General features: G+C 41.7%; 1 protein-coding gene across 4 annotated transcripts in view; it reads right to left on the reverse strand.

Annotated features, from left to right (window-relative positions):
* The window catches only part of LOC136709509 (protein jagged-1b), a 75,517-nt gene that overhangs the window by 16,464 nt on the left and 45,181 nt on the right, over positions 1 to 13,872 (reverse strand). For all 4 annotated transcript variants that reach the window (XM_066684801.1, XM_066684800.1, XM_066684799.1 and 1 more), the window contains 3 exons: positions 12,029 to 12,086; positions 3,970 to 4,224; positions 1,113 to 1,173 (listed from right to left, as the gene is read on the reverse strand). In XM_066684801.1, coding sequence (XP_066540898.1) covers positions 1,113 to 1,173; positions 3,970 to 4,224; positions 12,029 to 12,086 — 374 coding nt within the window. The remainder of the gene's footprint in view (positions 1 to 1,112; positions 1,174 to 3,969; positions 4,225 to 12,028; positions 12,087 to 13,872) is intronic.

Genomic DNA, 13,872 nt, shown 5'->3' on the forward strand with positions numbered 1-13,872 from the left:
GCAGCTTACAAGGTCACTGGTGTTACAGGTGGGCCAATGCAGTGTTAGGAGTCTTGCCCAAGGACTCTTATTGGTGTAGCACAGACTGGTTGCCCAGACCTGTAATCAAACCCAGGTCTCTCACACGGGAGCTAATGGTGTTACCACTGTACCACACCAACCACAAAAGAAATCACACAATTTCAGCCACAGCACTAGCAGCAACCCACATTTACAAGTTGGGCTCATTTGGGATTCTATCTGTAAATATTCTATCTGTACTTAGTCGTGTTGTTTTAAAGGCGTTAAATTTGCTTTGGCTATTTCTACAAAAGTGGCACTTAATAGAAAAAAATCTGTGGAAACATTTAATAATTTAAACAGATAATAAATACTAAACAGATAAATATAACACTGCTGTGTCCCTGTCCTGACTGAGACAGTCTGTGGAGAATGAAATAACTACTGTTGTTGATTAACTTATTAGAGTGTGACTGAAAATGAAAATCTAGTGCCCCCTTCCAAAGCTGCTCTGGCCTACAGCATATTGTCACCATGCATCTCCATTTTTGTGGATGTTTAGTTTACTACATCATATGAACACAGCAGCTGTCCTTCACGCTGTGAAAATTCGACCAATAGAAATGCTCTAAAATTACTTGGAATAAAATATTTTAGCATTGATTTCCATTGAAAGTTAAGCTTTTTCCCCCTTCTCCTGTAAAGATGCTATTTTGGAGACACTTGTATTTCCATGAACAGCAACAATATATAAATACACTCTGCTTTCCTGATCACAATTAAAAAAATAGGGCTAAAAATGATAATTTGAGGCAAGGGGCCAGAATATCTGCAGTGTTTCAGCAGAGGAAGCCACAAACAGGCCAAGAACATCACTCAGAAACAGAGTTCTCTCTCTGAGTTTTATGAGAGGGTCACACCAAAGGCAGTGCATGTCCAAATAGGTTGAAAACCCCTGGGTTAAAATAAGGTCCTTATCAACTTAACTGAAGTTAACAGGCTACAAATAGGGCATGAATCTAAAAATATTGGAGAACTGCTGGCAGAGACAGGTACGGACTGTAATTGATGTGAGGACAGTGTGGGCCAATGGTTTTCTGGCTGTGACTCACTCGCATTCTCCAGGAAGGCTGCAGGAAGCACGAGCCAGGTTGCATCCTTGCCTGCACACCGCTGAAAAGAGACACACACACACACACACACACACAATTTTGGTGTCAGCCTGGATTAACAGTGTAAACCATAATTACACGAGTGAAACAGCAGTACTACAACAAAAACATAAATAAAAGTAAATATTCAGTGCACACCTTTTGCTGTGTTATATTATAGTTTTACACTGTAGGAAAGCATTTTGGCATTTTTATTTATTATACTTTAGCAAAACATGTTTTATCTTTTCACAAATCAAGACTCTACCCACAGCTATAAACTTTCATCAAATTCTGATGAACATAAATGATAGTCTTTTCTTTTTCTTACACAAATAAAGTTTTGAAAGTTAAAAGTTTTCTAATTTGAGGAAATTCTCTGAAAAATTCTTCAGAAACATCCGGCGCAGTCTGATGATCTGTTTATGGAAAGATAACATCTTACAAGCCTAATTGCAGAAATAGATTAAAACAGCAACAGTGCTTGACCCATGAAGGAATGCAGGCATGGAAACACTGTCATAGTGGTAGTGACTGCTGAAAATGGTTGCTCATTAAGGAGGAGAATTGGTGCTATCTTGGAAAAAGGCAAAGGAATGCAACAACTCAGTGGCTTTGGGTTCATTTTAAAGTTTATTATAAGAGCACTGGATTAATTAAAGTTGTTTTTACATTTTTTAAGGAGGATCTTCCAAATGTGAAGGTCTGAGACAACGTCTCCTCCGCTGTGAGAACTGATGTCAAATCACAACATGCCTCTTTTGTTCTCAGCAGCAATGATATTAGTCAGTGTTTTAGTGTCAACGCTGATTGACGAAGCATCAATATTTCCCAACGGAACTGGACCTGTATACCATCACAACATTTTTGCTTCATGGAATGTGCCAGCATCCTGGGCACCTCAGTGACTCACGTGATTTAAGCTTTTGTTCGTGTCTGTGTTTGTGTTTGAGCTGTGGAGGTTAGCTCAATGCTAGACTTTATCAGCTCGTGGAGTTTTTAAAATATGCTAGCACTGAGTATCCCAAAAATAGATGAACAGCTTAGAGCTGCCCTTCCTCACTCAGGGTGCAGGAAAACTCCAGACTCAAGTATAATCTTTTTTAAATCTTTTTTTTTTTAAGTCAGCTTTTAATTGTAAATATCCACTGCCAAAAGCCTTTCTGAAGTTCTAGATCTCAGGAATGTTCTAATGCTTTCATTTGGTTTATTTCTATTAGTTTTATGTTGATTTTTAGTCATTTTCAATCAGGTATTTTCTTGTATTGCATTACTTATTTATTTTAATTTAGTTTAGATAGGGCGGCACGGTGGCGCAGAAGGTAGTGTCTATCCTGAGGTTGTGGGTTCAAGCCCCGCTCCGGCTGTCTGTGAGGAGTGTGGTGTGTCCTCCCCGTGTCCGCATGGGTTTCCTCCGGGTGACTGCCTGTGAGGAGTGTGGTGTGTCCTCCCCGTGTCCGCATGGGTTTCCTCCGGGTGACTCTCTGTGAGGAGTGTGGTGTGTCCTCCCCGTGTCCGCATGGGTTTCCTCCGGGTGACTGCCTGTGAGGAGTGTGGTGTGTCCTCCCCGTGTCCGCATGGGTTTCCTCTGGGTGACTCTCTGTGAGGAGTGTGGTGTGTCCTCCCCGTGTCCGCATGGGTTTCCTCCGGGTGCTCCGGTTTCCTCCCACAGTCCAAAAACACACGTTGGTAGGTGGATTGGCAACTCAAAAGTGTCCATAGGTGTGTGTGTGTCTGTGTTGCTTTGTGAAGGACTGGTGCCCCCCTCCGGGGTGTCTTGCGCCCAATGACTCCAGGTAGGCTCTGGACCCACCGCGACCCTGAACTGGATAACTGGTTACAGATGGATGGATGGATAGTTTAGATAATAATTCTTAATTAAGAATTCCATCTGTCTCTGTAAAGCACTTTGAATGGCCTTTGTGTATGAAAGGTGCCCTATAAATAAACATGCCTTGCCTTGCTGTAGAAAAATTAAGCCCAGAAACGATTATTACCTAACTTTGACAAAATATAAACAAACAATGCAACAATGTAATGCAATGTTTTAACTAATAATGTAATATGTTTTACTGATAACATAATACTTTATAAGTTATTGTAATTTACTGGTGAAATATATAATAAAGCAATAAGTCATGAGAAGCCATAAGTTACTGAAGGGTGTTCTTTCTCCTTGATAAAATTGCGTATAAAATGGTGGCCAACATTAATTAATTAATTCATCCATTATCTGTAACCACTTATCCAGTTCAGGAAAGCGGTGGGTCCGGAGCCTACCTGGAATCACTAGGCGCAAGGCAGGTACACCCTGGAGGGGGCGCAAGTCCTTCACAGGGCAACACACACACTCACATTCATTCACACCTACGGACACTTTTGAGTCGCCAATCCACCTACCAACATGTGTTTTTGGACTGTGGGAGGAAACCGGAGCACCCGGAGGAAACCCACGTGGACACAGGGAGAACACACCACACTCCTCACAGGCTATTTCTTATTATGGAAAAATATCGCACTACTGGGTTCTACAGTTGTGGGCTCATATAGCATTAATAGTCATTGTGGTTGCTACTCCAGGCTCAGCACTGCAGAAATTGCACTTGTAAATGTAACCTTTGGAGGAGGGTAATAAAACACCCCTCTTGATTTCAGGACATTGCTGTATAAGTAAATTACACTCTGCTACTTTTAGGACAGTCCAAGAGCAAAACTACTAAATCCTACCTAGTGTACCTTTAAATTAATGAATGAATGACTCCTCCACTTCCTTGTGTACAACTAATCCCATCTGGACATCACTAAAGGTCAGTCTCACCTTGTCTGCACTCCGGTCCAGTCCAGCCGTCTTTGCACACCTTGCTGCCTGCAGCGTCACAGTCAAAGTGTCCAAAGAAGTCATCGCGAGATCTGCAGAACTTGTTGCATAGTGGGCCGTAGTAGTTGGTGTGGCAGCGGAAACGCAGGCGGTACTCCAGACTCAGCTCATGGCTGTGATGCCGATACGTCTGCCACTGCTCCCCAGGGTTCAGCATGGACGACAACAGCACTCGCTCTATCAGCTCCTCCTGACCTGCAAGTGGACAAGAAAGAGACCACCATTTATGGTGATGAGTACACACTTCAAGGCCAGAAGCTCATCCATTCATTCATTTCCTCCTGAATCAAAGGTACGAATAAATAGTTTGTTTCCTTTTGCTGAACTGACCTCTGATGTCATCTTTGAGTTGGCATTTAGATCATTTGGGTGGGCACCAATAATAATGTTCCTAAATAGTGTATGCAAATATGGGCAAAGTTAAATTTTTTTGAAGGCAGCATTAGGAATACAGCTTCCATTTACCATAGAAGGTTTGAGGCCATTACCCTTGACCATCATTCCTTCTCCCTCTCTGGACATCGGCACACTGGCAAAATATGGACAGAAATGCCAAGGCTTACTTTCCTCAAATAAGCAACCTTTTGGAGTGACTGCATTCTCTCGCACCCTTTTTAAAGACAAACTGTGCCAAAAAGAACATAACAACACCTACCAATAATAAGTAAGAGAATAAACAGGACACGGGAAATTAATAAAAGTACGAAGAACATGATGAACAGCAGTACTTTAAAAAACAAACAAACAAAAAAAACCAAAACAATTAATCCGTGATTTTTTTTTATTGGATGGGCAAATAATTCCAACCGAAGACACGCCGCTGATTGATGAGATGTTAGAACAGTGATGTCAGCATTTTACGGCCACAGGTGCCACTGTAATGAGATTATTCCCTTATCCTGTTTAGGTTGTAAAACCTATGGCTGATCTGTATAAATATAACATGTAAAGTGCTATCAGTTTGCACAGGAAACATGTAAAATTGTATCTAGTGCATTAAAGCCAGCAAAATGACTGCAGTCATGCACTGAAGTGCACTTCAAAGTTGCTGAAAATTCAACCCAAGTAATATGACCCCTGCGTGCCCAAACTTTTGCATACGACTGCATCCTGGAAACTGCAAAATAAGCCTGCAGTCTAAAGGACTTAAGGAACCGTCAGTCATTTTCTCCACATTAATGACTTCACATTATGAAACAGACATTATACTGCACCTACAGCTACAGCTATTGGAGATTCTATAATAAATCTCATGTGGACAACCTGCTCTTTGGAGCATAGACTTGTTCATTCAGAGACTGTCAAGCGAATTGATTCTTCAGCTCTTGCAAGTTTCACTTTATAAAAGAAAAAGGAAAATGAATAAATAATGACCTTTACAGATATTTTCTGTTGTTTGTGTGGTAAAATGACTGATTGCTTCTTTAAAGAAAAAAAGACCAGTTAAGGCCACTTTTCCAGCATGGGGTGAGACCCTTCCCCAAGCATGAATAGAAATTATTGACTAACTTCCCACTGGGAAATATCCCACCATTCAGAAGCGTGTACAGCTGTGAGAGACAGACTATGAAACAGACAAAAGAAAGAACGAAAGAAAGTGAAACCAGTAGAAACATTGTGAGTTCAATGAGAAAAAAAAGCACATCTCAGAGAAATTCAAATCAATATCTTGTGTTTAATATCTCAAGCCGTAGCTGTTACATTTCCCATTTTAAAAAATCCAATGTTTTTCTCTTCATTTTTAAAGGAAACATATATTAAAATGTGTTTGTGTGCATTAGCACTTTAAGTCAGAAAATGGGATAAAACGATAAAACGTTCTGATTCTGACGTCACGTGGAGAGACCCCACCCCCTCGTCTGAGTCTGTCCAATCACAGTGTTGGATGCGAGAGTGCAAAGATGAGGTTAAACGCAACAAAACAGACACGACTTGCAAAGAGAAATAAAAGAATGGAATAAAAACTGAGAAAACGAGTTCAGAGAAGAAAGAGGATCGAGTAAAATCAGCCAAAAACCAGAGCTTCTGCTCCTCGCTTCTCACTGTTGTGCGCTTGTGAGAGCGGGCGTTCTGAAGGGGCCTGGAAGTATGCTGCTGTGGGGTTTGATCCTTGTGGTATTTTAAACAAAGCATGTCACATTTTTCATTTAGAAATGTGTTAAATTGTGGAAAATAGGAATATACTATGTACAGATAAAATGCCTTTATGTGAATACCCAATAAACAACATCAATACATAATGAAACAACTTTATAATCACTATTTTCTTTTTGTCCATTTTACTTTCAAACCAGAGTTGATCATATTTTAAAGCTGTTTAAAGAGTGCTGTATGAGAAAAGCTTTCAACACTTTATTTTCAATGAAAAATAAAGGCGAAAATATACATAGGGCAGGAGAGAGGGAGAAGACGGAAGAGAATAAGAGAATTCCAGTGAAAGAAATTGAGAGAAAGTGAGAATTACAGCGATAGCTCTGGCGAGAATTCAGGTGAAAAAACAAAAGATTAAAGAAGGATATTACAGTGAGAGAGAGGGGGGGGGGGGGGTGAAAAAAAGAGAGAGAGAGAGAGAGAGAGAAATAGGAGAAAAGCTAGAGAATAAACAAAGAAAGCTGGCAAACAAAGAGAGGCAGATGAGATCACTGGAGCTGAACCAGAGAAATGAAAACACAAAAGGATCAAGGTGTTCAAACACAGATACATTATCTCCTCACATCACATTAACATTAACCACAAACATTGAACACAGAGCGTCCCACTCCAACATCCTCACACCCAGCTTCATCACCCACCCCCCCACTCCAGCTTAGCTCAGTGGCTGTAATGAGAGCTCAGCTCTGTCTGACAACCTCTTCCACACGGTCAGTAAAGAGAGAGGGACGCAAGGCAGTGTTAATGGAATGGAGAGATAATTACTCTCCTCTCAGAGTGGCACTAATGCAGAGAGGCTGAAATACTGTGCCAGTCAAAAGTTTGGGTACATCCACTCACAAGTGGGTGTGTATAAATGATAAATAGATTGTGGAGAGACTTCATTTCCATGTTGTTTTTTTCAATAGATTTATTTCCCTTTGGAAGTACAAGCAGCAACTGGAAGGCGACTAAACATTTGTAGGGGACTGAGTGTCTCAACCAATAGGGCTTTTCCACTGCAAAGTCCCTACTCTACTGGACTCTATTGTCTGTTTGGTTCCTGGTTGGTTTTCCACTACCACAGCTCCCTCCTGAAATGTATCCGGGGACGTCTCAAAATCCGATCTCTAACAGGAAAAGCGAGCTTTGGAAACCACAACAATGGCAGCAGTAACGTTAAGCGTAGTTTACTCATCGTGGATTGGTGTGTTGTTGTTGTTTGGAAGTGAACACATCTCCGTCATCAGTTCAGACAGATTAGTAGATTTTGCTACTTCCTTGTTGCAGCGTCCAGCTTTCACTGAATTCTTTCATCGGCCAACGATCCAAGGAGCGTTTGAACCTTTTTTGGACCGTCATTTTTACGAGCCGCCATTGTGAATCAGATAAAAGCAAATGTGATCTTTGCTGTAGCTGGAGATTTTACAGATGGAGAGTTGGTGCTGGTCATCTGCGTTGCATGACGTAGAGCGACGACTTTCTCTGAACAATCAGCACTCTGTAAGGTTTTCACGCCACCGTTGAGTCCCTACTCAGCTCTCTCTGAACCACGAAAGACCCCTGTTCCAGGGACCAGGAGCGAATTTACCTGATGAAGAATCCGAAGAGCCAAGCAGAGTAGAGTAGAGTAGGGTCATCCAGTAGAAAAGCACCACTGGTAGCATTGTTTAATAAGGTTAGATCTCAAAAGTGGGTGGAATCGATTAGAATATTGTTCAGAGAATGATAACCTACCATTTATTATATTGGAAACCCCTCCTAGGCTGGTGGACCCACACTTGAACCCTAACAACCGTAGCCCTGACTCCTGTATCCCACTTACTCATTCAAAGATTTCTACATAGAAATGACAGTGAAGTTTGCTCACTCTTGCAGTTTATTCTGATTTATTATGGGATCCATTTACTCAAGGTGAGAAGCGGTTAAACAGCATCGCTCTCACCACAGCTAACCTTATTTCACACCGGACGCTAAAGCCTGACCCCTTCTGACCTGCTGTTAAAGCCATCTGGACCATTTACACATTGCTGCAGATTACAGAGGCCTGATTAAAAGAGCTGGAGAATGGAAAAGGAAAGAGAGGAGAGTGTAACAGTGTGTAATACTGTGTCCTTCTGCTTTGTTACTGTCCTTGAGAAGGACTGAGAGAATGTGGAGGTTTGGTTTTTGTCGTCTCCTGGAGCTTCTGGAGATAGTTGATGGATCAATGAGACAGTGGGTGAGTGGAGGAGTGGTGTGGTTATGGATCTGCAAGCATGTGTTAAATGAAAACTCACTGGGAGGCAAACAGTGGTGACACATAGCTACAGTTTACTCTTAAAGGAGCAAAGACTTTTATTTGGTAATGCTTTCTACTCATACAATACTAGTAAGACTCTAATGGTGCTTTTTCATTGGATCCTTACTCTACTCTACTGTACTCAACTCAATTTTCTGTTTTTCCATTAGGTAAACGAGTCTGGCTCCTGGATCCGGGTCCTTTTTTATTTCCTGCTCTCTTTGATTTTAATATCATCGCTGGAAAATAAAATCACGTATCTTCAAAATAGTAACAGGAAAATGAAAAATAAAATAAAATAATGCAAATCAATGTAAAATTAATTTTGGAGCATTTCTAGTGGTCCACTCCTCATGAAATTTTCACAGTGTGAAGAACTGCTGCTGTTCTATATCTTTTTCTTTTTAGAGCGTCGATATATAATCAAATATTTATTTATCCTCCAACACCCCCCACATACCAAATGGTTTACTGGAAGTCACGTATCCTTTTTATCAACAGGAAGAATTAATTTTGTTTTGTGAGGCGATTAAATGACAGTTAAATAAGCTATTGTTCATTGATAGCTAACCTATTATTTATTAATTTGGCTTGTCAAAGCTAAATTACGGTTCTTCGTAATCTTATTCTTATTCTTCTTATTATTCTCTTCGTGTTTTTTGCAGTGCTACTCTTCGTAGGGTTTTCAAGTTACAGCCACGAATCTTTACCCAGTTGTAGGGCCTATAGCCAATTACGTTGCTTGTTTCTCACTGTTTTTTCCCAGTTTCACTGCACTCTGGAGGTCCCTGGGTCTCGGAAGGGCCCAAGGTTTAACCCCTGGAAAGTGTGAGTACTCACCCGAGCTGGATTCTACCAAGGAGCACTGGAGTAGCTGTGACTTTAAATAACTTTAAATAAATGTACAACCCTAGGCTAGTTCACTGAGAGTGATTTGTGCATGTGAGTGTGTGTGTGTGTGTGTGTGTGAATGTTCATTTTGACGGACAACACAATAGACAAAGACATCTGTGCTCAGTTAAAACTGAATCAGGGTCAGAGCAGATTAAGAGCTCTTCCTTCACAACTTCTTTGTCCATCTCCCTCTCCCACCTTTTTCAGTCATTCCATCCATCACTCTCTCCTCATATTGTATCTTCCTCTCCTTCTCTTTTCTTTCTTTCTTCCACGTTGTTCATACTCTTCCTATCTCTCTCCATCTCTTTGTCACTCTTTCTTTCACCTTAGAAACACACAAAAGTGCAAACACACACACACACTCACACACACACACACACACACAGATGTGTTCTGAAGGGCGCAGTGGTCCGTGTGGTGTGCGCTGAAGAGTGTGGCGTATAATCAGACCTGAAGCTGTGAAATAATCTCTGTCTGACTCTGAAGATCGGGCTTTAATTCTGAAGTCACTCCATTAAACACCCGCCTGGAGGAGGATAGGAGCGAGGGATAGAGGGAAGGAGGAAAGAGTAGAGGTAGAGGACAGTGGAAGTGAGGGATTAGGAGCAAGGAGAATCTTAAAGAGTGAATGAGTGAGTGTGAGAGAACAAGAAAAGAAGTTTGTGTGTGCGTACATGTGTGTGTGTGTGTGTGTGTGTGTGTGTGTGTGTGGTCAGTGTATGTCCATAGCTTTTGTTTTCATTTTGACGTCATCATATTTTCTACAGAAAACGTCTTCTTTGGAGGTATAGTTGGGGGAATCATCACTGAAACATAACTGAGTTGTGTTCACTTTTCCCCATAAGGAGAGATTAAATTTTGACCCCTCCTCCAGATTCATTTTATTTTTTGTAATAGTTGATTATAATTTAACTCTATTATTCCTGGTTTCATTCATTGTCTGTAACTGCTTATCCAATTCAGAGCTGCGGTGAGTCCGGAGCCTACCCAGAATCACTGGACCCAAGAGGGGAACACACCCTGGCGATACACACACACACACACACTTTTGAGTCGCCAATCCACCTACCAATGTTTTGCCACGGGGAGAACACACAGACTTGAACCCACAACCTCCAGGTCCCTAGAGCAGTGTGACTGTGACACGACCTGCCGCCCAATATCCCTGGTTTTAATTCTGGAATTAAATTTGCATTCACGCTTGAAAATAACTTTTAATAAATAACCTTTATAAAATAATATTTATATTTTTACATTTACTACTATGTAGATGACAAGTACGGAAATATTTCAGCGGATTACTGTGTAAAACAGGGCAAAGAGAGGGCACATTACATATGAATAGATATTATATTCAGGTTTTCATTGATAATTAATCTTTTCTGTGTAATTTTCTGGAATCTACCTATAATTTATCCATCAGTGTAAGAGAGGATTGCTGTGACAATGTTATCTCTCTTTGTTTTGCTGACATTCTCCATCATTTTTGTTTCCCTCTCCGCACCCCGCCCCCTCTTTCTCCTTCTCAGCGGAAGAGCGCTGAGACACAGGGTGAAGGAGTGAGGGATGAGGGGATGACAGTGAATGAGAGGAATGCTTTGGCAGTGTGTGTCTGCATAACTGTGCAATGGCCTGTAGCTTGTTTACTGTTTTCAGTGATAACAGCTATATGTAGCTGAGTGCTTCTGTGACCTGTGTGTGTGTGTGTGTGTGTGTGTGTGTGTGTGTGTGTCTGTGTGTGTGTGTGAGAGTGTGTTGGCATGATTTATACACTCATTAAGTCTTCCACTCTCTGTTCACATCACAGGGCATTGTGTGTTTGTGTGTGTGTGTGTGTTTTGAAGAACAGAGAGACATATTTTCAGTCACAGGCCTTAATTACAAGGAAAAACAATCAGAAAGAAGCAGGAAATGAAAGAGTCTCAGAGAATGACCTCAAGATCTCATTCTCTCCCTCTCCCTCTGTCTCTCTCGCTCTGTGTCTTTCTCTCTCTCCCACCCCATTCTTTCTATTTGTCTTTTTTACTACTTCATCCCAGCCTCCCACTCAACCCTTTCTCTCCTTTAATCTCCAATTTTCTGTCTGTTTTTCTCTCCTTTTTCCTCTTTCTACTCTCTCTCTCTTCTTTCTTTCTCTTACTCCACAGAAAGCAGTGATTGAATAGAGAACCTCTATTAAATTCTACATTCAACATAATTTCCACTGTTCCATGTCCATACTGATACAGTGTAGAGGCTGCATATGCTTTCAGGTGTTAAAGACGAGAGGGAGGGACTGAGCAGTTTATTAAACATGGGGATAGTCAGGATAACAGAGCGGCCTCAGGGTCACATCTGCCCTGTTCCAGGAACTGCACTGCGACCTTTACTGACCTCAGAGTAGAACCCTGTGTTACGTCTGCATCTGTTTGTTCAGTTCAGTGTCCCTGTCACTGCACCCAGGCATTGGAACCAACTCGGACCACAGGGAGAGTGCCCCCTGTTGGCCCCAGCAACAACCACCTCCAGCACCACCCACACTCTCCTAGGAGGAGATTTACCACCCAAGAACTGACCCAAAGCCACTAAGGTCAGGGACTTCACATGTTCTGGTGCTCAGGTGAAATGGCTGCTGGCAACGGCTGTTCGGGAGTTTGATTCTTAGCTCACACACACACACACACACACTGTACAAAGGTATACAATTCATACCTGGTTCAGATGTGTCATTGTCGTAGTCCAGCACCTCGATCACCAGGGAAAAGGATTTCTAAAAAGAGAAAATAGAAACAAAGGCACATTGAAAAATTATTATGGGCATTAAAGTCCAATCAGTGTTCTGATCATCATCATTCCTTTAGATTAATACATACTTCATTATGTTAAAACAAGTGTGCTGTTGATTTAACAAAGGAGAACATCTGGAAACAAACTTTGTTCTTCACACTCACTCACAACGCCTACTATTTTTCAGAACCTAAAAAAAGGACATTTACTGCATTCATGTTTTTGTATTTATTGTAATTATATATCGTTTTAGACATGCACCAGGCTTATTGAGAACCTAAGTTGTGCACAGTGCTGTAAATTGGCTTTTCGCCAAACCAGGCCCATCACTTGAAAGTGTGACAGTCCTGCGATGGTGAGCAGTTAAGACTGAAGCCTTTATACGGCTTATTTCCATGAAGGCGAGCCGGGGAATTTTCCATAAGGACACGACAAGAGACTTTTTCACAAACACGCTTCCGGCCTCAGATGGAAAATAGCAGCCGTGTAAAACATGTGTCAGGCCATGGCAAAAAAAATAAAAATCTTTGATTTAGTGATGGAGAGAGAGAGAGAGAAAGGGAGAGAGAGAGAGAGAGAGAGAGAGAGAGAGAGAGAGTCCTAAATGAATAATTTATAGCCATGTCCTCCTACTCCTACAGCGAGAGAAAGCCTGATGCAAATGAGCCGGCAGAGGCACTTTAGTGAGGGAACGCTAACTGGCCGCGGTGATGTCTGGTCACGGCCGCCTCAGAAGAGCCTGCTACGGATGACAGGATGAAGGGATGTTGTGAAGAAGATTGGACTGGAGTGGAAATCACAGAATGAGTGGCTGATTCAGAAATGGATACAGAAGATGGACGAATCCACACTAAGTAATTCCATCAGTGACAATGACAGCTGTTTAAATCCAGATGTGTCCGTACATGGATTGAGTCATGGTCTGATATATGGAGCTCCATCACTTCAGAGAACGCAGTTCCTTATGCTGGGCTGGGTGTGTGGTGTGTGTGTGTGTATCCGCATGGGTGGGATATACCCAGAAACGCTGGGCACTGGGCATGATGACCTTGTATCTTACAAGAGATGGAAAGGAAAAAGCAAGTTGGAAAAGCAAGTTGTGAAGTCTTGTGTGTTTTCTTGGTCCTGCCAGAGAAGCTTTACACTTCCTCCTGTTCCCTTATGAAGGCGCTGCATATTTATTTTGAAGATTCACATAAAAAATCTCCCAGACACATCATCCTTATGATATTACTGCCATGCACAAAGGCCCATAATATTCAACTAAAATGACACCAACCATGATTCAGAATCCTCACACGCGCACACACAAATTCCATCTGTGAATTGTAGGGACATTACACAGCCTTCCAGTCATTTTGTGGAGATTTACAATGAAGTTTTCCACAATAACTACTGGCTTAACCCTAAAACCTAGTATTTACCCTTGACACTAACTGTAATCCAACCATAAAACATGTCTTCACCTTAAAGTGTAATGATTACATTGTAGGGACCAGCTGTGGGAGACACAAGGAAGGCAAGTAACCTACAAATGTGAGTGTGTAAACAGCTTTTGGTCCCCATAAGGTGGTATATTCCTGGTGCGCACACACACACACACATACACAGACAACATGACCTCACTGCCCCATCAGTAGAGCAAAATATTCACAGCACCCACACCCTTAAATAAACAAACCACCAGAACAAAGATGAATTTCTCTCCCTTTCTCTCTTACACACACACACACACACACATTTCTTTCCACTGACAGAGCCCCTTTACT

The sequence above is a fragment of the Hoplias malabaricus genome, chromosome 11, assembly GCF_029633855.1.
Source record: "Hoplias malabaricus isolate fHopMal1 chromosome 11, fHopMal1.hap1, whole genome shotgun sequence".
NCBI classification, from domain to species: Eukaryota; Metazoa; Chordata; class Actinopteri; order Characiformes; family Erythrinidae; genus Hoplias; species Hoplias malabaricus.